This window comes from Eschrichtius robustus, chromosome 1 (genome assembly GCF_028021215.1).
Source record: "Eschrichtius robustus isolate mEscRob2 chromosome 1, mEscRob2.pri, whole genome shotgun sequence".
NCBI lineage: Eukaryota > Metazoa > Chordata > Mammalia > Artiodactyla > Eschrichtiidae > Eschrichtius > Eschrichtius robustus.
The window spans coordinates 168,399,228-168,423,207 of record NC_090824.1 but is presented as its reverse complement, the minus strand read 5'-3'; the positions used below and the strand labels follow the sequence as shown (position 1 = coordinate 168,423,207).

The window sequence follows — 23,980 nt, the reverse complement described above, 5'->3', positions numbered from 1 at the left end:
GTTTAGAAAAGGCATGCAGACAAGCACAAAGCCTGGAGGACGGTGGGGGACTGTTTGTGGAAGGACTTCAAATGCCAAGCCAAGGACTTCGGGATCGATCATCCTTAACGTTTGCTGAGCGCCATTTCACTGTTCAGCGCCGCACTAAGCCTTTCCATGCAAGTCTCACAGTAAACCGATGGAAAGGTGGTCTTATTCTCCCCATTTTGCAGGTGAGCAAACTACAGACTTTTTGAACAGGGGAACGACACGAGGAAATTCGTTTAAACCGTGTGTGTACTCAATAACAGTTCAAAGACATCAGGTGACCAAAAAGTGCACACATAGGGCAGGTGCAGAACCCCAGCGTGGGTATTACTTGGTATTATCCACGGTAGCCTCTTTGGGCGGCGGGCAGAAGTCCATCACCCAAAAAGCCAGAGCTCGCCCCCCCAGCCTGCCTAGTGTCTCCCTCTCCGTCCTCATTTCCGCAGGACCCAGGCTGGAGAAGGGGAGGAGCAGGACCCGACAGATGGCCGTCAGTCCCACCAAATAAACTGTCAGTGAGCTTGCTAAACAACGAAACTTCTAGACGCAGACTCCACTGCCTACCCCCCTTCTGGCCAGATTGCTGGCCGTGAAACTTTTCTAGGCGGAAACTACTCGAGATGCTACTGAAAGTAGGCTTCAGGAAGCAGCCTTTTCTCTCAGGCCATTTCAAAGCCCACATCATTGTGGCCCTGTACTGCCCGTGGGCCTCCGCAACTAGGCCTCTCCCATTCTTAAGGTGAGGTACTGCCTTCCCTCGCCCTCGCTCCAACAAACAAGCAAAATCAAATCCAGGCTTTAAAAACCCCAGGCGGTCCCGGGGTGGGGGATGGGAAGAGGCCGCTGCCCCTCCCCCACACCGCGACGCCTTAAGCGCCCGGGAACTACCAATCCCGGCGTGCCCCGGGAGCGGGGCGGGCGCAGGGGCGCGTGCGCGGAGGGCAGCCGTTGGCTGGAGCGGCGGCTGCGCGGGTCGCGATGCTGTGAGGTGTGTGGCAGCTGGCAAATCGGGCCCAGGATGTAGAGTTGGCGGTGGCTGACGGCGCGTCTGACGCGCAGTTGGGTGGGGTAGAGAGTAGGGGGCGGTAGTCGGGGGTGGTGGGAGAAGGAGGAGGCGGCGGCGGCGGCGAATTACTTATAAATGGCGCCGAAGCAGGACCCGAAGCCTAAATTCCAGGAGGGTGAGTTTGAGTTCCTGGGGAGAAGGCATCTATCGGCGCAGGAGAGGGAGGCGGGCTCGGGGTGGTTGAGGTTTGGGGGTCGAGGGTGGCAAGGGCTGCGCCCGGAGGAGGCGGCGGACAGGGCTTTGTGCGGGGAAAGCGCATTGCGGCGGGTTATTTCGGTGCGTCATGAGGCGAAAATACCTTGTGAAGCGAAAGCGTTAGGCAGGCGTTAGAGTGGCAGAGGGAGCCGTTGCCGCGTGGCAAAGCGTTAGCGCAGTGTTTGTTCCGAGGAAGAGGGCGCGGAGAAAGTAGCCTATTGTAGGGAGGCGACGGGCGCGCCATGGCGGCCGTTAGGGGAAGTGATGTGGCGTGGGGGAGGGGAGGCAGCGGCGGCGGTTTCGGGCGCCGGCGCGGAGCACCCCGGCCGCGTGGGCGGCCAACGCCTGGCGCTCTGGGGCGGTCTCGAGTCCGTAGGTGGTCGCGCTCGGTGGAGCCGCCGGGCTGCGGCTGGTGGGGGGGGGCGGGGTGGGCTTCGCGTCTCGGGGCGGGAGAACTGCGTTGTAAAATGGCTGCTGCAAGATGGCCGCGCCATCATGGCCGCCGGCGCCTGGGTTCCCGGCTCCCGGCCGCCGACGCCGCTTTAGGGCAGATACAGCGCCCCCTTCTTCGCCCGCTGCCGCGCGGGAACCGGTTCCCCGACGCTTACCCCAGGGAGGTGGGTGGGAACTGGAGAGAAAAAGCGCGAGCGTCTGGGTCGGCTTTGTGTTGCCGGCAGGCGTCTCTTTGCTTACCGAAAAGCTGAGTGCCAAGATCCTATGGGGATGTGACTGCGCTCTTGGCTGTGCGGTTGCTTGTAAAACAATAAATAAAAGCTACCTGAACGCGGTATTATGTTTTCACTTATAAGTCCCATTGCCTTGCTGTTATCTTTTAAGTACAGCAGTTGTTTGAGTAATTGCAACAATATTTGATTAACTGATTTTAAAGTTGAGTTTTTATTGTCTTTGATCGACATGTCTTGGCCGACGGTAGAACCTGATTTCCAGTGGAAGACAGCTCTTTAATTTTCACAATTAACGTATCTAATAATTTATATTAAAGTGGAGGTTTAGGAGTAAACTAAAATGGAAGTAAAATTCTGTGAGGCAAGCAAGAACACTTTAAAATTCCCTTTCATTATTATGGATGTGTTAGTTACCGTAGATGTCGAGACGTCTGCAAAAAATTGTTGTAGCGATTTTCAAACTTTAATGTGCGTTAGTCATTTACACAAAACCCAAGTATATTGTAACTATGGAATGTTTAAGACGTTTCTAAGCGTGTTTCTGCTATAACTGACTCTTAATACCTGCTTTCTCTCACGCTGAGAAGCTGTGTGACTACCTTCTATGGATTGCCTTTTTTTTTTTTTAAACTAGATATTTTGGAGCAGGGATTCTTAATCTAGGGTCAGTGTTTATAATTCAGAAGATCCGTGAACTTGGACGGGAAAAAGTTTTGGTTTCTGTTGTCTAACTAAAATTTAGTATTTTTCAGTTGTGAATGTTAGAACTCCTCCCCCACAAAACAAGCAAAGCAAACAAAGAAACAAAAAACCACAGTAGTATTAGCTGTATGTTTTCATGTCCCAGCATTACAGTGGTGGGAGATACATTGAGATGTAATGTATGCTCGTCATTATTTCAGAGTTGTGGTAGTTATTAGATTAGTGGCTAAATGTTTATATCCATTAAGGAGCTCATATAAAACCATAGAACGTGATATTTTAAATGTTTTGGTAACTATTTCAATACAGTTGGTTTCTTTTGTAATACTGTTTTACGTGTTTGTAGAAAAATTCTGGGAATAGGCCCAAAGGCTTAACCAGACTGTGAAGGGTCCATGGCACAAAAAATTAATCCCCACTGTAGGATATCAAAGGAAGATCACCCAAGTGTGGGACAGTTAAGGTTGGCTTTCTGGAGGAAGTGCTTTAGTTCTAAACTAGAGGGATGGTAAGAGTGATAACAGCGAAGGAGAATCCATGTGCTGCTATAGTGGTGAATTAGAGAAGAGTATGAACCAGTGTATCTGTAAGGTTTTGAAAGCTACCCAAGAGTCTCTGCACTTACCATTACTGTCACTTTCCAGACATGTTTTCTACTCTTGTGTCAAAGTTGTAACCATCTTTAAGAAATTATAATTATTTATAAGACATTTTCAGAGAATATTTTATAAGGAAAAACGAATATTCTGTTGGAACTCACAGAATTATATTAAAACACTGCAGAAGAATTGAGCTTCTGTAATGGTGGAAATACGAATGATCAGAAACAGTTTTTTTTCTAAATGGTTCTTTTAAACTTGAAAGTTTTTATTTAATAATGGTGCAACATGTTATAAGCAGTTTTTAAGCACAGTGACTGTTTTTGCACTCGACTTGGTCTTCCACTTGAAATGTTAAAGCATAAGGTAAAGAAAGCTATTGGGCAACTAGCCCATTGTCAGGGGGAGGACTCTTGGCTTGTTAGGGGACTGACTGATGCTGGAATTTGAGTAATGTTCCCAGTAAGCAAACCAGTGGGAGGATGGGGAATTGGAATCTCATCACCCTTGGAATTTGAGAGCATTGGGCAAGATTACCTTTGTAGTTTGATACTAGAAAGGATTAAGAGTGAAGAAAGATTTTTAAAAAATATCTGAGACTGTGGTTTGCTCCTTCCCCAATTAACAGTCTTTCCACTTCCATGAAAAAAATAGGCATTTGTTATCCTGGGTCATGCTCTTCAACTTACTGTATATTTTTTCAACAGGATATTAGGGCCAGGTAGCTAGAATGGAGGTCAAAGGGTCTTAGTCTCAGTGCAGTTGTCTTTGGAGGCAGCAGCCAAAAGGAGGGAGAGGGGAGTGAGGCCATTTTCAGGGTGCCTTTAAAGAGTACCTGGAGAGTTAAATTTAGGTACACAGGTCTGATCTTTGGTGCTGCTGTTTAGGCCCTATATCTTATCTATATCCCCATGGTCTCATTCTTGTCCACAGTATTCAGCAGTGGCTCCAGCCTAGCTTTCTCTTGCGAGCCAGACACGTACTCAACTGCTTACTAGATGGCTCCAGTTTGGATGTCCTGTAGCCACTGTAACTTATTCCAAAATTGATCAGAAACCCCTCCCTCCATTTCCTTTTCTCATTAATGCTCCCACCATGCTGGAAGTCAGTTTAAAGTGTTTCTACTTTGGCTTAGCTGTCCTCCTCACTGCTTTTGATTCATACCTATTTCTGTTCTTATCCCTGACAGTTGGGAGAAGTCTTTGGTCTCCTTGTTTCTAGTCTCCACTTTTTCTGCATAGGCCTAGTAGCCTCAGGCAGTGGTTCCTCAGGGTGGACCACTGCACAGAATTTGTCATGTTTCTTCTATGCTTTGGTACCAGTTGCTTTCCTCAGCATGGGCCCTTCCCTGTGACCTTCCCAAGTAGCTCATCAGTCACTCTTCTTACTGCTTATGAAGAGAGTTAAAATAGGAAATCCAGTAAATTGTGCAAAACTTTGGTTACATGTCAGTGTCACCTATACTGCCCTGTAGTCTCTTCAGAAATGAGCTAGTAGGCTATTTTAATTTAGTTTTAGAGTCGAAAGAGCTGACTGTGTTGGCCCTTTTGTTACCTCTGGGCCTGTTGAAACCAAATGGACCGAAAATAATGTGAGACGTCTATTTTTTCTACAATCGAATGATATTTTAAGGTACTGCCAGGAATTGCCTGCCTGATTTGTCTGATGAGCAGGGGTGTCTTCCAGATCTTATTCCAGTCCCTAACATTTTATTTAGTCTTGCAAGTCTTAATGGTAGATTCAACAGAGAGAGTAAGTTCGAAAGGTTAGAATTGTCTGGGTTTTTTTCTTTTTTTTTTTTATTTTTCCCATTGAAGCAGCCCAACACCCAGAACATCATTGAACACACTGAAGGCATGAACATAGTGGGACCTCTTTTTTTAAAAAAACCCCTGTATCTGATGCACATTGAAATTTTTATGTAGTGTTTTTCTTAGTTTAATCAGTTTAAGACGGTTGGAAGCAGAGAAGGAATAGGTAGAGCATAAGGTCCTAAACGTAAAATGTCTTTAAATCCCACATGTATCAGTACATTGAAAAATAAACCAATTCTGCCAGTAGATAACTACAGTAGATTTAATTTGTTTAGCAGGTGATAGATGATTTGATGATTTTAATAGATTGATATCCTGATTGCTTTTTGTTTACATCAGATGCTAAGGTGTTTTTGTTGTATTGAAGTTTGATCTGAAGCGTTGATGGATACATTGCCTTACCCACTTGCCTACTTTTTTGAGGAATACTATGGTACAAGTGTGATGGCTCTCCATCACAACCAGATGTGCATATTCTTATATATGAAGAGAAATCACAACTAACCCAGTACCTTTTTTGTGTGTGTGTGTGTTTTTTACTTTTACAGGTGAGAGAGTGCTGTGCTTCCATGGGCCTCTTCTTTATGAAGCAAAGGTATTAAACTTGTTTTCTCTTGAAAAGTTGGCTGAAATTACTGGTTGGATAATATCAGTTTTCAGTGGTTGGTAGCTTTAGTGAGAGCTACCTTTTTCATAGATTTTCATAGATTCATAGTTCCTCATCTTCTCTTTATGGGTGTCTTACTGCTTTCTTAGTAGGTCTTACAAAGCATTGCTGTCTTGCCGTTCATCTTACTGAGCTGCTAAAGGTCCAGTAGTTGGAAAGAGCATTTGAGGGGAAAGATAGAAAATTGACTATTAATGGGAGCAAAATAGCATTTTGTAGTTAATGACTTGTGAGAAAATACTGGCAAAGTTAACTTTATTTGCAAATGTAATGTGCTGAGTAAGCACTGAGTAGTTACGTTAAAGGTAAAAACTAACATTTAAAATGAGTACATTTAACTTACTTGTTGGATTGTTTGGCAAAGTTTGAATTAGGGGGGGTTCCCTTTCCCTTTTCTCTGTATCAGTGTTGTGCTCAGGTAATTGATTTTTCCATTTAGCCAAAGATAAGTGGAATGATGCATTACGAAGTCAAAGGTGTTCTTAGTATTTTGTTTCTGGTAACTTTTTTAGCACAAATATTTAAGGTGTGTCAACTTCTTTTACAGTGGTGGTTTTTTAAAAAAATGAACAGTATGCTGAGCAGTAGAATGTTTAGTTAAAGGTAATTTCTACGTATGTTCTTGGTAAATAGTTTATGTCTCTGAAAATAAGACTGTAAAGTGTCAGTGAGACTAACCATTTTCACTACTTTTTAATTACTTTGAATACATAGTGGATGTATGTTTTTAAAGTTCTAAAATGGCTGAAACTGGATTCATGGAGATGGTCAAGAACTTTTTGTGTGTGTACGTATATCTTAATGGTTTAATACTGCTGCAGCTTATAGTATATTTTAAGTCCTGTTTATCATTTATATCCTTGAATGTTATTTTTGTTGTATCAATTTCTGGCAAACTCTACTGGACTGGCAGATTTTTCTGCTCTGGCAGCAGAAACACTCCAGTGAACATTTTTAAATGGTGATTGAAATAGCTTAAACTATTGTTCTCTTGATTTGCATCTGATAAAAACTTAAATCCAGACAGTCCTCACTTTTTCATAGTTAATGACTTCCCCTAATGATTCAATCCAATTTGTTTGGCTGCTTTTAAGAAGAACACAAGATGTTTTTCATCTGTCACCTTGCTAGTTGCTGATAATCTGCAGCAGAACAGCTATTGCCTTGTGTAAACTAATGAAATTTTTTAATGATTCAAATTATTCAAACTTATTTTAAATTTTTTTAAAAGAGTTTAATTCTTGAGCTGAATTTATTTTTGAAATAAATGTAGCTTTTGGCTAGTTGGACTTTGAGAAAACACAAATACAGTTTTCATTAGCTGTTCTTGGATAGCTTATCTAGCCCATTGATTTAAGGTTTTAGGGGGACCTTTTGTGCTTATGGTTCTTCAGATTTGTTGGACTGACTCCAACAAATTTTATGACTCTTCGGCAGTTTTTATAACTCTGAATACCTAAGTAGTCTGAAGGCTTAAGTGATCTTCTTTTAAAGAGTTGCATCTTATTATGTTCATTTTGGCCACCAGAGAGTTTAAGTGTAGAGTTTGTCTTCGAAAGATTGGATACTTGAAAATTATCCAGGTAGTCTTTTTTATTTCCTTCAGTATTTCTAAGTGAACTTTTTCTTTTTTATTTCAGTGTGTAAAGGTTGCCATAAAGGATAAACAAGTGAAATACTTTATACATTACAGTGGTTGGAATAAAAAGTGAGTATTAGATCTTTAAAAGCAATGTTTTATTTATAATTAACAAGGTAGCTTTGTGTCGTAGACTGATACAAGCATATGCTTCTTAATTCTTGCAGTTTTAATGTAAATACATGTTGAGGCAGAGGTGAACCATTTGTAGTGTGATGAAAATAGAATAGAAATTAGGGTATACAGCCTTTTTTTTTTTGGCTGCACTGCGCAGCACGTGGGATCTTAGCTTAGTTCCCTGACCAGGGATCAAACCCACGCCGCCTGCACTGGAAGCTTGGAGTCTTAACCACTGGACTGCCACGGAAGTCCCCTACAGCCATTTTATTTTACATTCTTTGGAGTATTTCTGTGTTCTGGTATAATGTCTAATAATAATTAGCCCAACTATTTTCTGGTTTTGGTACATTTTAGGACAGCTTGAGTTTTTTGCCTTAACACAAACTTAGTGACTACATATGGTATTTCAAGCAGTTATACTCAAAGCTAGTTGGCTTTTTCTACCTAGAAAAGGGGGGGGAAAAGAAAAAGATTGCCTGATTTGGAAGTATTAACCAGCTCATGTTTTGAACTTTGGAAGCATAATTAAATGCTAACAAAGTGAATTCATGTGGTTCACTTTTTAGCATATGACTTAACAGAGGTACAGAAATTTAGTTACAGAACCTAATTTTGCACCCCAAAGAGTTAAACTTGTTTTTCTTTTTTAGAAGTGATATTGATGTTGCTGGGAGTGGACAGTGGTTATAGATTGAACACATTCTAGAATGTTTAGCCATTGGAGCTCTTTGTCAATGATGGGTCTTTCTTCTTGGGGCCCATAAATATCACATTTGATAATTTAATTCATTTTTGGTGCTTGTAATTGAATAGCCTATAATTTTTACTATGAGAGGATTTTAATTTTACTAATGGTGTTTTGTTCTTCAAAAATAGTACTGCCAGAAAGTGTAGTTCTTGAGGAGTTGTTTTTTAGCAGATTTTAAAGCTTTGTGTCACCTTAGCCATACTCTGGTAGCTGGCTCTCCAAGTGAGCCCTGCCATCTGATTTGATGAATACTCTTGCTTTGGAAGGAGCTTTTCTCCTTGACATTTACTGACCCTGTGACTTTGGTCTTCTTCCATACAGTCCCATAGCCAGGTGACCAACCCAGTTAGTTTTATTTATTAGAAAATTTTATCACAAAATGGTTTTAGCTAAGAAGAAATACCAGACCCTTACTTTTTCTTCCATTAGTATGATTGTAGAAAGGTGGAGATGTAAAATGTGTAAAAGCGCATTCAACAAATGATTTTTTCCCAGTTAATGATAATTAAAATATTTATAATAATGATATGTTGGTAATACAGTAACTCAGAGTGACCCTATGGGCTTTTAATCCTTTGGTCTTAATAGAAGTAAACGTCTATGATTTTAAATGGGATTTCAGGTTTAATGCTAAATTGAGTCTAATATCCAGGAGAGTTTATCTTCTGGATCCCAGTGTAGTTTATGGCTTTTTCTTCCCTGTTAAAAAAATGAAGTGTTTAAAACTGTATGTCAGCCTTTTATTAGACTTAATATGTTATATATCAATATTCTGTTAACATCAGGTAAAGTTGAGAGTATATCAAGATATAAAGAGAATCTCAGTTCACTATAGGAAATAGAATATCTTACTTATGCATATCATGTATGGGAAGTCTATCCAGGAAATTAAAGAAAAGCAAATAGCAAATTCATGGAATAGGTCTGACCCCATCCCCGTGCACACTTTAAGTGTTTTAGGATTTCATCTTAATAGCAGTGAAGACCGCTTTTGTGCTTAATTCTTTCATGTATAATATTTTCTATAAAATTACATGCACGTATGTACAGTGTGAAGACTGGGTTTTAAGTGGCATTTGTAGCTTATAAGAAATTGTGGAAATACATAAAATGCTTGCATTTTCTGATAGTATTGCTTGAAAATAAACCTTTGTTTCCTTTGTTATGTTATCTAGTAACACAAATGATAGGGTACATAGTTTTTTTGGTTTTTTGTCTGTCTCATTTTATATATTACTCCTTGTAAAAAGAATTAAGGAAAAAATAGCACTGAATATTGGAGATCTTTATATCTTTGTAGACGTATTGAGGAATATTAACAAGAATGTGTTTTTTGTAGTTGTTCTGGTGTATAGGTAAATATACGGAATTTTGAAATTTTTTATCTTTAATAAGTATTTAGAGAAGCCTTTAAATCCATACAGAAAGGAGGAGGAGTTGCTCAAATACCCAGCAAGTATGTTATGTTTTTATTTAGTGCTGTGTAAGTAGTGCCATGGATCATTGTGACTTTGGGAATTAATGACAAGCTACCTTTAGAAAATTCTGAAATTCTTTTATGCTTGAGCTATATGTAAAAATTTCTGGATATTTGGCCTTCAGTTACTACCCTAGTAGTGGTGTTCTTCAGAGCAAAAGATGTCATTTCATTTTCCTGTGGTTCAGCAAGGGTTTTCAGCTCCTGACATGTGAAGGAAACTCAAGAATTGGTTTTTAGATCAAGGTCCTTATTTAGATGCATTTTATATCGGGGGAAGGAATTTGCAGGGTTCTAAAATGGAACTTTGTGGTAAATAAAAATTTGCTAGCTCCCTTTAATTTAGAGAGAATTGGAACAGATACAAGAATAAGATCCTCATTTTGAGTACAGTTTATAGGATACTGTACTTTCAGAAAAGCATACAACAAAAGCCCAATCTCCAAACTGGAATTTTCTTAAACTTCAGTAAATGTATACTTTTCAAAAGCACAATAGATAGTAAGATATTTCTAAATTTTCAAAAACCTTATTGGAATTTGTTGACACAGACATTTAAGTATTATATTTGTAAATAAATCTTAAAGCTTAAGCTAAATTCTACACCTAGTTACTGAGATTACTTTGTACTATGCTGTCTGTATCAGAAGTGCTGTGAGGCCCAGGCGCTCTGAAAAAACTTTGAAGACACGTGAGGATATTGTAGCACTTTTTCCTGTTCCTGAAGGAGCTCCCTCAGTACACCACCCCCTCCTGACCTCTAGGTAAATGCATGTTTTAAAGTTTTCTCTAGGAGATCATGTTGAGGGTTGCTTTTTATTTTTTATTCTTCTTTTGGCTGTCTTACATAAGAGGTCAAAGGTGGGAAATTATTAAATAAAAGACTTTGAGGATACATCTCTTTGTGTCACTAAAGGAGCTCCATCAGCAGGAGGAAAAAATTTGAACAAAAAGTTCAGCATTTCCCTAAGAAATACCTTATCTTTGTTTTCCCTTTTGGAAAAAAAGCCACATCAGAAATCCTGATCTGAACAACAAGGTCCTACTGTAGCACAGGGAACTATATTCAGTGTCCTATGATAAACTATAATGGAAAAGAATATGAAAGGAATGTAAATATATGTATTATTGAATCACTTTGCTGTATAATAGAAATTAACACAACATTGTAAATCAACTATACATCAATAAAATAAAATTTTAGAAAAAGATCTTGTCTTTTTTTAAAGATCTTGTTTTGAAGGAGCTTTTCTAAGTGCCAGAAGGCCTTAGCAACTAGATATTTTAAGAGAGTGGTTGGTTCTATCTTTTGATGTTTAGAACACCAAGAATGGTTTTGCCTTGAAAGTTGGTGTATTCGTTTGTGAGTGAGTGATAACCATTGTAACACTTCAATTTACAGTCTTAGTTGAGCTGATCTAGATGGTATTCCGTATTGTAGACCTCCTAATGTTTCTGGCAGACCTTGAGTGTTTATTTTTTTTGTCAAACTCTCAAGTGTTTTATATGTATTATTTAATTCTCATAACAATCCTATGAGATAGGTACTATTATCCTCATTTTACAGGTGAAACTAAGGCACAGAGAGTTCTGTAATTCTGTATCACAGGTAACCAGCCAGTTAGTTTTAGTTCTTTAAGAAGTCAGCTTATTCTGGATTCCTGTGCCTCATTATTTTTTGGAATTAAAGTTCTTTTAGGTACCTTTATTCTGTAAGGATAGTTGCTTAGGGGCTCTTATGTTAAATGCCATGCTTTTATGCCATTTTAAAAAACAATTTGAATAATCTGTTTTTGGACTCGCAGTTTAGATTTGGAATGTTGCTTCTGAGAATATGTTTATTGCCTGTTTAAAAAAATCTTTCATTTATTTATTCTTTGGCTGCACTGGGTCTTAGTTGCGGCACATGGGCTCTTTCATTGTGGCATGTGGGCTTCTCTAGTTGTGGTGCGTGGGCTCTGTAGTTGCAGCATGTGGGCTCTCTAGTTGTGGCGCACGGCTCAGTGGTTCTGGTGTGCAGACTTAGTTGCCTTGTGGCATGTGGGATCTTAGTTCCCTGACCAGGGATAGAACCTGCATCCCCTCCATTGGAAGGTGGGTTCTTAACTACTGGACCACCAGAGAAGTCCCTTTACTGCCTTTTTACAGAACAGATTTTCACTTTAGTTGAGAATGAATTTGTAATGCCAGTTCGTGAAATTAGTCCAGAGAAGTCCGAAGTCTTGCCTCTTGTATTTCTAAAAAAACATAATTGGAGGACAGAGTCTGAGTAATAACGAAATAGTTTTGAATGATATTTTAATTTTTCTCTTTTTCAGTTGGGATGAATGGGTTCCAGAAAGCAGAGTACTCAAATACGTGGACACCAATTTGCAGAAACAACGAGAACTTCAAAAAGCCAATCAGTAAGTTTGTTTTGCAACATGAATATGAGGAGAAATGCCTGTAAGTTAATTTTTAGGAATGAAATCCACAATGGAAATCATGTTGGCTGCCTGCCTTTAAAATGATCCTTGGGACCTGTCAGCTGCTGTGATATGACTCTGACTTCAAGTGATCAGAAAAGCCTTTCCTGGGGAAAGGAAGTAGCATACATGTCATTTCTGGAGTCTGTCCTTAGAGGTAGGTAGAAAACAGAGCAGGATGTTGTTGGAAATTTCTGAAGTTGCAAACTCATTGTTACAGTCTTATCTTCTGGGCTGTTTGGAAGGTACACTTGGTGGGGGAGGAATAAGAAAGGGGGGGCGGTCCCCATTGTTATTCACCTCTGAAAGCACATTGAGAAAAGGAACCCTGAAAGACTGTGTGGTCTATAGGGTAATTGTTTTGTTTTCATTTCAAAACTGAAATATTAAGAAAATGGAAATGATAAAATGGGATCAGATTAAAAAACATTGGGATTGGTGAATTTCAAAACAAATGGAATTTTCAGTTATATGAGAATCTATTGTCACTTTTTACTACATTTATTTTAATTTTCGTAAGTATAGAAGAGTCGAATCTTAGGGCTTTTTACTGTTCTTCCTTTCTTGAATTGATTTTTGTAAATACATTATCTCTCTGTTGAACTTGTTAAATAAAAACTTTGTACCACAATATGTATAGGCTCAGGACTTCAATTTGAATATAAATTTCAAAATGGAATCAAGTGATTAATTTATTTTTCCACATAAATACTCATTTTAAGATGATTTTATTGAAATTATTTTTGAAGGGAGCAGTATGCAGAGGGGAAGATGAGAGGGGCTGCCCCTGGAAAGAAGACTTCTGGTCTGCAACAGAAAAATGTTGAAGTGTAAGAAGCTCTGTCTTTGTTTTAATTTTACATGCTGTTTGTGAAACTCAAACTTGACACACATTGTCTTCTGTTAGGATTTATTGAAAATGAAAACTGGAACATTGTTGTGATTGGAAAAATGCCAATGAGAACCCCCTTGGTGTTGGGTTGCTGAAAATACCTGTTAATTACATACTGATTTCCTTAATTACATACTGAGTCCTTAGCAGTTTTTCTCCCCCCACCTTTCCTTTATTTAGTAAAGGGATATTTCCTTTATGTAGTAAAATATACATAACATGAGAATTTACCACTTAACTCTTTTAAGTGTACAATTGGGTGACATTAAGTACATTCACAACCCTCCTTCTTCTTTTAAAAATTATTTATTTATTTATTTACTTACTTATTTACTTACCGCACCAGGCGGCATGTGGGATCTTAGTTCCCTGACCAGGGATGAAACCTCTCCCTGCAGTGGAAGTGTGAAGTTTTAACAGCTGGACCACCAGGGAAGTCCCTTACAATGCTTCTTTTAAGTTGTATTAAATATGTATACATGTAATGTGTTTTCTTTTACAAGTATAGTGTTGAATTATGAGGACACAAATTTTAAGATTTGGGGGACAGATTGGCTTTTTCAGTAGTGCTAAATATGTGTATTAGTTTTAATTCCCCTTTTGAAACCCATGGTAACTGTGTGAGATGTTAAGGTTTCAAATCATCCCCCCTCCTCTCAACCCCCAAGAAAAAACCATTCCTTGTTAACTCTTAAGATTTAGAACATCTTGGTAATAAGCCTATGTGTGCAAGTCATATGCATACACACATTGGTGTAATAAGTTTATGTACCTGAAAGCCAGTGTGGGAATGGTAGCTTAATAAAAGAACATAAAGAATCATAATTCTTATTAAAAAATCATTTTTTCTTGCCACTTGAATATTTTAAGAACAGATAGGTTTAATGAGTGGTCCGTCACGTGCTTCTTTTCAAAGGATCAAAAGTAACGTGCTGTAAAATATGATTTATTTAAGAGAAGTATGTTTTTCGAGATTATATTCTGTTGCTTTTAGACCTAACTAGTCTGACTTTACTACCTAAAAATTAGGTGATAAGTAATGAAGGTAACGATGCATTTTGAAATGTTTGGGGTTTTAACCTTTTTGGGTGCGTCTTTCTTTTTCTCAAGGAGTCTTCCTTTTAATGGGAACATGACACTTTGATAAGATTGTAATCTGAGTCCTTAGAAAGGCATCATGTAATTTTAAGTATTGCTTTGCCCTGGTAGAATAGAAGATCTATTTTAAAATAAAAATACTGAGTAATTAAACCTGGAGATTAATTTTTTTTCTTTCATTTTGATTTGAGGTTTTGATACAGTTTTTAATATTTAATGTTTAGTTTTATACCTTGCACCATCTTTAGTGTTTGGTAATTGTTCTGTAGCTTTCTCTGAATATACATAAACATGTATGCATCTGGTTGGAAAATATGAGAGCCAGATTTACCTTTACTTTGTTGACATCTAGGTCCTTAAGTTTGGGCGTTTATTCTTTATAAACTAATAGTGAATATATGTGAATTTTGTTAGTGCTTTGGCTTCCAAGCATACTTTGGTTGTTCGTTATTTAGTGGAATGACTTTTCTCAAGAATGACTTTGGGCTTCAGTTATTCTTTCAAATACATTGACTCTAACAGTTGATATTTTGATATAACATTTAGTCCTGAGGCTTAGAAATAGGAAGTCAGACAACACCAGCAGTTTATTTATTGTATGAAATCCGTTGCGTACTTGGAGAAAGTAGCTTGCATGTTTAATTAATACAAGCAAGAAGGTTGAAGCACGAGTCTTTACCACTGGTATTCATTGAAGTGTAGTTTATAGATCTTTAGAGTTGAGATCAGTTGTCAGTATTTTTTCTTTAATTCTTTGGTATAGACTGGGTAAGAAAGGAGTGTAAGGGCTCTTGGCTTCTCTTGGTCTGCCCATGTTCTTGACATGTAGAAGTTCATGGTTTAATCTGACTCAGAAATACTGTCCAACAAATACTAGTGTTACAGAAGTTAACCTTAGAGAAGGAGGGAAAAACCTGTAATTTCAGATGGCCAGATTTTTGTGTTTATAACCAACATAAGTTAACTTTGAGTCATCAGATGAACCCCAAGCTCTAAATTAAATGAATACAGGTAGTTAACATTTGTATTAAAGCTGTAGAAAAGTAAAAATAGTCAGGTGTTCTGTTATGGTCCCTCCAGGCATAATCTATAATCATGGGCTTTGTAAACTGTTTTCCTTGTATTCCAGAAATAATTATGTATAAAATCGAAGTTAGTAATTTACTCTTTGTTAGTGTGTATATAAATGAACATGAGTTAAGTTGCTATTAGAGATGATAACCAAGACATTAGCTTTGTTCTACGAATGGGAGAACAGAGTGTGTGGTGTTGTAGTGGAGGGAATATAGTTCAGAGACGAAATAAAGTGAAAGAATTTGGACCAGTGAGAGTGGAGTAATGGATTGGTCTGAAACATACAAATCTAAAGTCAAATTACGTTGGTACTAAAGTAATTGGGAGAAAATGTTTTAACCTTTGGAGCTTTTTTTTGTGTTTGTGGAACTAATAATATTCTCACAAGGTGTATTTTTATCACTTAACGTGCTATAAACTTACAAACGAATAATATAACCCTGGAAGGAAGCCTCCTGATGTAGTTTTGGTTTGGTTTTCTAGTATGTGGATTTAGCCAACTATCAGTAAAAGTCCTTGTGTCTGAGTAGTGAATGAGAATATGTACGAAATAAGATCGCGGCCTGATCTTAGCAAACAAGGCAGTATTTCTCTATGAACTTAACCTGGTAGGAATTTAAACAGAGGCAGTTTTACTAGCAGTAATTATTTATCTTTTTTCTTTTTCTTCCCTCCTTTCAGGAAAACAAAAAAGAACAAACAGAAAAGTAAGAATATTAACTTTGTTTAAATTATTTTGCCTTTTATAACATTTGCATTTTGAATTCACTGTTAAATTTTTAAAGTTACGACGTTTTAGAGTAAGCTTATGTTGTTGATGGTCTCAAATATGAATCACAGCAATGTTAGAGTTAGGTACGTAGTAGTAGAGAACTCATACTCTTTCTACCATGGAGAAGCCTGTAAGCGTTTATTATTTTCATGTTACTTAATGACTGATCCTGAGACAATAACATTTTAAAAATAAATGTAAGATGGTAATATTACTAAATGTCGCTTTGTACTAGATGTTTGGTAGAGCAGTTTATATAAGATATTTTTGGTAGGAATATGATTCTTTAATGTAGATTTAAGTAAAATCAATGTAATGGAAAAGTCAAAAGAGGGTATGTCACGAAACTAGTTTCCTTAATAGAGTTTCTCATTTATTAAGCTAAAAATACCCCTTCCTGACCCCCAAATTTTTACAGCACCTGGAAATGGAGATGGTGGCAGTACGAGTGAGACACCTCAGCCTCCTCGCAAGAAAAGGGCCCGCGTAGATCCTACTGTTGAAAATGTGAGTTTTTCCTTAAGTTTATGAATATATAGCATGTTAGAATTTTTAATCTTGTCATTTTACAACACAGTAAAAGTCATAGAACTTTGAGTGTCTCAAAAGCATTGCTAACATGGTTAACTACTGAAGTGAAAATACTCCCCTTTTTTGGATAAAAAGGATATATTTGTATACATCTTTATTTCACTTGTAGCACTAGATATGTTCCTGCTAGATTTTACCCCCAGCTCATCATCAGATGTTCATTGTAAAGCTCTGTGTTCATGTACAACACTAAATATTTCTTCGGTATTAGACTGAATAGACTTAGCTAGGTCACATTAAATGGTTTAGTGTGTCCCAAGATGATTTAGTAAACCCACAAAAAATGCCAAGAAAGCCTATCAGTTCCACATGTATGTGTGGGTACAATAGTTTAGGATTCTTACATAAGTGAATAAGATGTCTTATTTCTAATTTATTATATTTATAATTTCCAAAGTTATGAATTTGAAAATAAGGGTTTTAAAATTTTAACCAATGTCGTTTACATTTCTGAAGCTGAGGTTAAAACAGTGGTATGTTCTAAAAATTAGGTATTTTTAGGCAGTTATTGAAGACAAATTAGAAGATAGTACATTTAATTTTCTGTATTAAACTTTAAGATAGTCGTGTTTGGGCTAGTCTTTGGAGGTATGACTATTCAAAATCAATAAATTTGAAAATACTAAGTTAAAATGCATTAAGTTGGAGTGGTCATTTATAGAGGAAAAGGAAATCTGCTAAAGAATATTTGCTTTCACATGAAAAGACATTGAATGGACTATCAAGATAAGATTCTTTTTTCCCAGGAGTTAGCTATATGATCTTTCCATTTATCAGTTTTGAAATGACAATTCCAGCAGTCCATTTGAGTAAATCATTAATTTATACCCAGAGGCTCTAAAGGTTCAGAAAAGCCTTTAGAAAACACTTCTGGAGCTGTTCTGCAGCAAGAAAGGACAGATGTTTAATACTCTTGCTTTTTTTCTGTTTAGGAGGAAACGTTCATGAACAGAGTTGAAGTTAAAGTAAAGATTCCTGAAGAACTAAAACCATGGCTTGTTGATGACTGGGACTTAATTACCCGGCAAAAACAGGTAATTTGAAAGCTACACAGATTGTAATCTATATGATATGTTCTTGCTAGTGTAAAAAAATTTTTTCTAAAGAAAAGGTTGTAGACTTGAATATTGAAAGTATGACTGATGAGTATTTTAATTCAGGGACTGAATAATTTGATCATCAGAAAGGACTTAGGAATAAAACGAAGTACATATATAAAAGTCCATGAGTTTATAATGAATTTTTTTAAAGGTCAAGATAACTCATTGTTGGCGGTTGCTAGGGCAGGAACACATTATTCTGAAAATCCATGAAAACAAGCATGTATTTCCTGTCTTAACTATCATTGAAAATGGGATATTGTCTCATATGTGGCTGCTAATGGAATGTAATAGGAAGCACACAATACTGCCTGCAAGGTATTTGTGACCTCTGAAAAGAACGTGAATCTGACAAGATCCTAGGTCTAATTACTTGTGTACAGGAGATAGGGACATTATGAGGTATGTATGTAACATCACAAGGGTAGTCATCAAAGTCCAGAATGAGGCACTCTACAGGACAAAAGAACCAATTTCTAAAATAGCACAAGCAGGGGTAGGGGAGAAGTGGGGACTGTGAGGATTATGAAACTTCATAGACATCAGTCATATACTGTACAGTATGTGGACTTCGTTTGATTCTTGATTTGCCTCTGGACCTAAACTGCTAGGTTTAGCTTAGTTCTATCTACCACTTACTGAGTTGGGGCAAGTTACCCAGCCTTTTTGTGTTTTAGTGTTTACATTTAGTGGAATAATGGGTCCCAACCTCATAGTATTGATGTGAGGATGAAGAGAATATTCAGGTAAGTGCTTCAGACAGGGTCTGGCACATAATACTATACAACACATCATGACTTGATAATATCACAGAGGTAAATTTATGTGCAAGTGTGTTCCATATATAGTAATAGTGTAATGTGTCCAACAGATTGAGTCTTCAGAGCTGTGCTGTCCAGTATGGCAACCACTAGCCACTTTTGACTATTGAAATTAAATAAAATTAAATTTTTAGTTAGTCACATTAGCCATGCTTTAAGTGCTGAACAGTGCCCTTTTCTATTTTGTAATACTATTAGGTCATCTTTTATTGCGTTAAAGCTTTTCTAGTATACTTTTCCTTTGAAAAAGAGGATATTAGTATTCAAGTGTATTTTTGTTTTCATAGCTCTTTTATCTTCCTGCCAAGAAGAATGTGGATTCCATTCTAGAGGATTATGCAAATTACAAGAAATCTCGAGGAAACACAGATAATAAGTAAGAATATACATATCTTTGAAGTATACCCAAAGACATTTCAAACATTATTTCTAAATAAATTATCTGAAACGTGTACTTTAAAACAAATACCATCAGGGGCTTCCCTGGTGGCGCAGTGGTTAAGAATACGCCTGCCAATGCAGGGGACACGGGTTTGATCCCTGGTCTGCGAAGATCCCACGTGCCACGGAGCAACTAAGCCCGTGCACCACAACTACTGAGCCTGCGCTCTAGAGCCCGTGAGCCACAACTACTGAAGCCTGCGCACCTAGAGCCCTGTGCTCCGCAACAAGAGAAGCCACCGCAATGAGAAGCGCGCACACCACAACGAAGGGTAGGCCCCGCTCGCCTCAACTAGAGAAAGCCCGCACGCAGCAACGAAGACACGACGCAGCCAAAAATAAAAAATAGAATAAATAAATTTTTAAAAAAAATACCATCAGAAACTAGTAAAATAGAATTTCATTGTTTTAGGGGGTTTGGCTGGCAAACTTTTTTTTTTTCTTTTTTGAATCTTATTTTTTATACAGCAGGTTCTTACTAGTTATCTATTTTATACATACTAGTGTATATATGTCAATTGCAATCTCCCAATTCATCCCACACCTGCCACTTCCCCCCGCCTTGGTATCCATACGTTTGTTCTCTACATTTGTGTCTCTGTTTCCGCCCTGCAAACCCATTCATCTGTACCATCTTTCTAGGTTCCACATATATGCGTTAATATATAACATTTGTTTTTCTCTTTCTGACTGACATCACTCTGTATGACAGCCTCTAGATCCATCCACGTCTCTACAAATGACCCAATTTCGTTCCTTTTTATGGCTGAGTAATATTCCATTGTATATATGTACCACGTCCTCTATCCATTTGTCTGTCGATGAGGCATTTAGGTTGCTTCCATGACCTGGCTATTGTAAATAGTGCTGCCATGAACATTGAGGTGCATGTATCTTTTTGAATTAATGGTTTTCTCTGGGTATATGCCCAGTAGTGGGATTGCTGGATCATATGGTAGTTCTATTTTTAGTTTAGTTTTTTAAGGAACCTCCATACCATACTGTTCTCCATAGTGGCTGTATCAATTTACATTCCCACCAACAGTGCAAGAGGGTTCCCTTTTCTCCACACTCTCTCCAGCATTTGTTGTTTGTAGATTTTCTGATGATGCCCATTCTAACTGGTGTGAGGTGATAACCTCACTGTAGTTTGGTAAACATTTTCTTAAAGGGCCAGATAAGTAAACGTTGCAGGTAAAATCGAAGCCATATGTAAGTACCTATATAACCATTTAAAATACAACTGTCCGAAGATGTGAAAACCATCCCTAGCCTGAGGGCTATAGTTTGCTCACCACTGGTCTGTTTTTGGAATTGATTTCTTGCCTTCTTATCAAATCTCTGTTTTAAAAATCTGTTCAGTAGAGGCTCAGGGTCATTAATTTAACCTTTTAATTCGTTACCCTTATGTTGGTTGACTTAATCTTCATCTCTCAATTCCTTTCAGTGACCTGCTTTGAAGGTAAATATTTTTATTCATTTATCAGGGAGTATGCTGTTAATGAAGTTGTGGCAGGGATCAAGGAATACTTCAATGTAATGTTGGGCACTCAGCTGCTCTACAAATTTGAGAGACCACAGTATGCTGAAATCCTCGCAGATCACCCGGATGCGCCCATGTCCCAGGTGTATGGAGCGCCACATCTACTCAGATTATTTGGTAATACTGCCATTTAGAAAACAATTTTACATTTTTTCCTTTGAGCCTTTAATGTTTTTGTCTTTCCTAATTTATATCAAGGGGTAACATAAAATAACATTCAAAAATAATGATTTAATTCCAATTTGAACTTTTATTTAATATAGTAAAATCCAAAGTCAGTTTCTAAAATCATATACTTTAAAGGAATCAGTGATTGTTGCGTTTGCTCATGTAATTAAAATACATGCTTATAGTGCTACCTTGGATGTAACTTTGACTAAATTCTTTTGTTTAAATAGTACGTATTGGAGCAATGTTGGCCTATACACCTCTGGATGAGAAGAGCCTTGCTTTATTACTGAATTATCTTCATGATTTCCTAAAGTAAGTCTAAAAATTAATGCTTGAAATTAAAAACATGAATTAGTCTAGTGTACTGAAAATTACTCTGTGATAGATTGACACTATATAGATATTATTATAAAACTAAAGTAAACAGAACAATGTGTGGTATTGGTACAAGAGTAGATACATTGTTAATGGAACAATTTAAGTGCAAATGTAAGCTCTTAAAGATGAAGGGAATATATGTTACACATACACGTTAAAGGGCTGGTATCTTTAACACCAGAGTTCTTAATATGAAAAAGATGAACAAACCAGTGAAAAGTAGACATTGGATATTCACAGAATTGTCAGTAAAAAGGCCATTAAAATATGTTTAACATAATTAAAATACCTCTTGTCGATTGGCTTATATTTTTGGAGAAATGGAGGAAAGGGCAATCCTGGTTTTTACAGCTTTTTGGAGGGCATTTTGGCAATGCATATAAAATTTTTTAATGTGCTTTTATCCTTTGACCAGACAGTTATGCTTCTGGGAACTTATCCTGTAGAAATACTTGAATGCACAAAGATTTCCAAGCATGTTTATTGCATTAAAAAAAATGGTGAAGAATTTTAAACTGTTATTAATAGATGAGGTAGGTCTAAATATACAAATCAAGAAAGATGTCCATGTTGTGTCAGTTTGAAAAAAATAAATTGCAGTAGAGTATGGTATGATTCCTCTCGTTTGTAGAAACACTTTCAATCTTTGGAATAGATTTGGAAAAATAAGGATCATACTTAACAGTGAGTTGTTTCTTGGGCATAGTTTTGGGAGAGAAGGAGTTTTCCTTTGCTACTTTATATAGTTCTGTGTTTGAATTTTCTTAAAATGGCACCGTGTATTTTATAATAATTTTAAAACCAACGTGAACCTGGGAATCTAATCAGTTTTTATAGTCTTTGCTTTACCAATGATGAATTAACATCCTTTCTCTACCCCCACTTCTTTATGAAATGAAAGTGCTCTACTACTTGACATTTCAGGTCCCTTTGATTTTTATGTTGTTAATTCCAAGTTTAAACTTGAGAATTACTGGTCAATTTCGGAATCTATATTTAATATGATGGATTTCAGAGAGCTAAAGAAAACACCTAGATGTTATTCTTTTAGGCTAACAACACCTGTTTCTTAAAGGTAGTCCAAGTGCTCAGGTTGGTATTCTGGTGACTCCTGTTCTTCGCTTATTTGAAATAAGGGGAGTAACTCTGGACTTTCATCCTTTTTTGTGTTGTTGTCAGGTATATAACCCTATTTACCTGAGTTATAATTACATAGTTTTACTGTGAGGTTGTGATTATTTTAGTATATTTTAAAGTGCTTTGTGTGGCTTCTGTATATAATTGAGAAGAGATTAGTATCAAAATATGATTCTTTTTCATGCTTGTAATGAATATTTCATTTTTAGATACCTGGCAAAGAACTCTGCAACTTTGTTTAGTGCCAGCGATTATGAAGTGGCTCCTCCTGAGTACCATCGGAAAGCTGTGTGAGGCGCTTATACTCACTCTTGTTTGGATCTCTGTAAACACGTTTTTGTTTCTTAGTCCTTCTCTTGTACAAATGATGTACTTTGGAAATGTTAGTGTATAACAGAAGTGATGTTTGTTTTCTGTTTGATTTTAAACAGAAAATAAAAGGGGTTACAGCTCCTTTTTTCTTTTCTTTTTTTTTTTTTCCATTTCAAAGTTGCTACCAGTGTATTCAATGATGGACAACAGAGAGACGTACTGTAGAGTGTTTTATTGCTTAGTTGACAAAGCTGCTTTTGAATGCTGGTGGTTCTATTCCTTTGACACTACGCACTTTTATAATATGTGTTAATGCTATATGACAAAATGCTCTGATTCCTAGTGCCAAAGGTTCAATTCAGTGTGTATAACTGAACACACTCGTCCATTTGTGCTCCCCCCTTTTTTTTATGGTGCTTACAGTAAAGAGCCCATCCTTTGCAAGTCATCCATGTTGTTCCTTAGGCATTTTATCTTTGCTCAGATTGTCAAAGAATGGTGGCTTGTTTCATGGTTTTTGTATTTGTGTCTAATGCACGTTTTAACATGATAGACGCAATGCATTGTGTAGCTACAGTTTTCTGGAAAAGTCAATCTTTTAGAAATTGTTTTTCAGATCTTCAATAAATTTTTTCTTTAAATTTCAAGGAGCAGTGTGCTTGTGTGGATGCATCACAAAACCTTTGTATATTGTGTATTCCTTCTTGTATTTAGACAGTGATTTTTCAGGTGAGTGATTTTCTTGTTTGGCCTTTTATGGAATGAGAAGCTTGGCTTCATTATCTACCTTTAATCCACAGCAGCTTTGGTAGTTTGCTGTCTTGAGTTTTGGCTAAAAAGTTAGAGGTTCACGTGACTATTTCTCTGCTTTTCATAGACTATTATTGTTAATTTTGAGCACTGAGGGAGTTTTTACCTGTGTGACAGCTACCTTTCTGCTGATTGTTTACTTTGAGGTGTTTACCAACATTATTCACAATGCCTATAATTTGAGCTCCTTCCCCCAGTTTAAATATAGGCCTCCTTGAGAGGTTTTGACATGTGTTATCCCTCACCTTTGTTCTGTGGAAGTTCTTGAAGTTAAAAGGCATCTCATCTCTGCTTCTAGGAGTACCCCCTGTGATTTCTTCTTTGTTCTCCCATACAGTCCATATATTCTTGTGAATGGTTATAAACCATGAAATCGACCGACCAAAAGCTGGGCTCAGATTTGGCTCTGTCCTCCCCTGGCCGTCACTGTCATTTCACTGTCTGAGCCTCGGTCTTTTCATCTGAGATAGGAAGGTTTGTTGAGAGGTTGACACAACATCTCAGACAATTGTTATGTGCTTTTTACAGATGAGTTGACATTGTGATCAAACAGAATAGCTCTCTGTTTACACTAGTTGTCGAGAGACAGAATCAGTCAGCTCTGGAATCTTCTTTCCTCCCCTTTTGTGGTTTGG

General features: G+C 37.5%; 1 protein-coding gene across 2 annotated transcripts; it reads left to right on the top strand.

Moving 5' to 3' along the window:
- Positions 1-1,049: 1,049 nt before the first annotated feature.
- MORF4L1 (mortality factor 4 like 1) lies at positions 1,050-22,676 on the top strand. 2 transcript variants are annotated; one of them, XM_068559174.1, is made up of 13 exons: positions 1,050-1,208; positions 5,638-5,684; positions 7,397-7,464; positions 10,388-10,504; positions 12,059-12,145; positions 12,955-13,035; positions 15,951-15,976; positions 16,460-16,548; positions 17,565-17,666; positions 18,841-18,929; positions 20,482-20,654; positions 20,936-21,020; positions 22,433-22,676. In XM_068559174.1, the coding sequence occupies exons 1-13, from the start codon at positions 1,169-1,171 to the stop codon at positions 22,515-22,517; spliced, it is 1,089 nt and encodes a 362-aa protein (XP_068415275.1). In that variant the 5' UTR covers positions 1,050-1,168; the 3' UTR covers positions 22,518-22,676. The 2 variants fall into 2 exon arrangements, with proteins under 2 accessions (XP_068415275.1, XP_068415279.1); XM_068559178.1 differs by lacking the exon at positions 10,388-10,504.
- Positions 22,677-23,980: the final 1,304 nt, after the last annotated feature.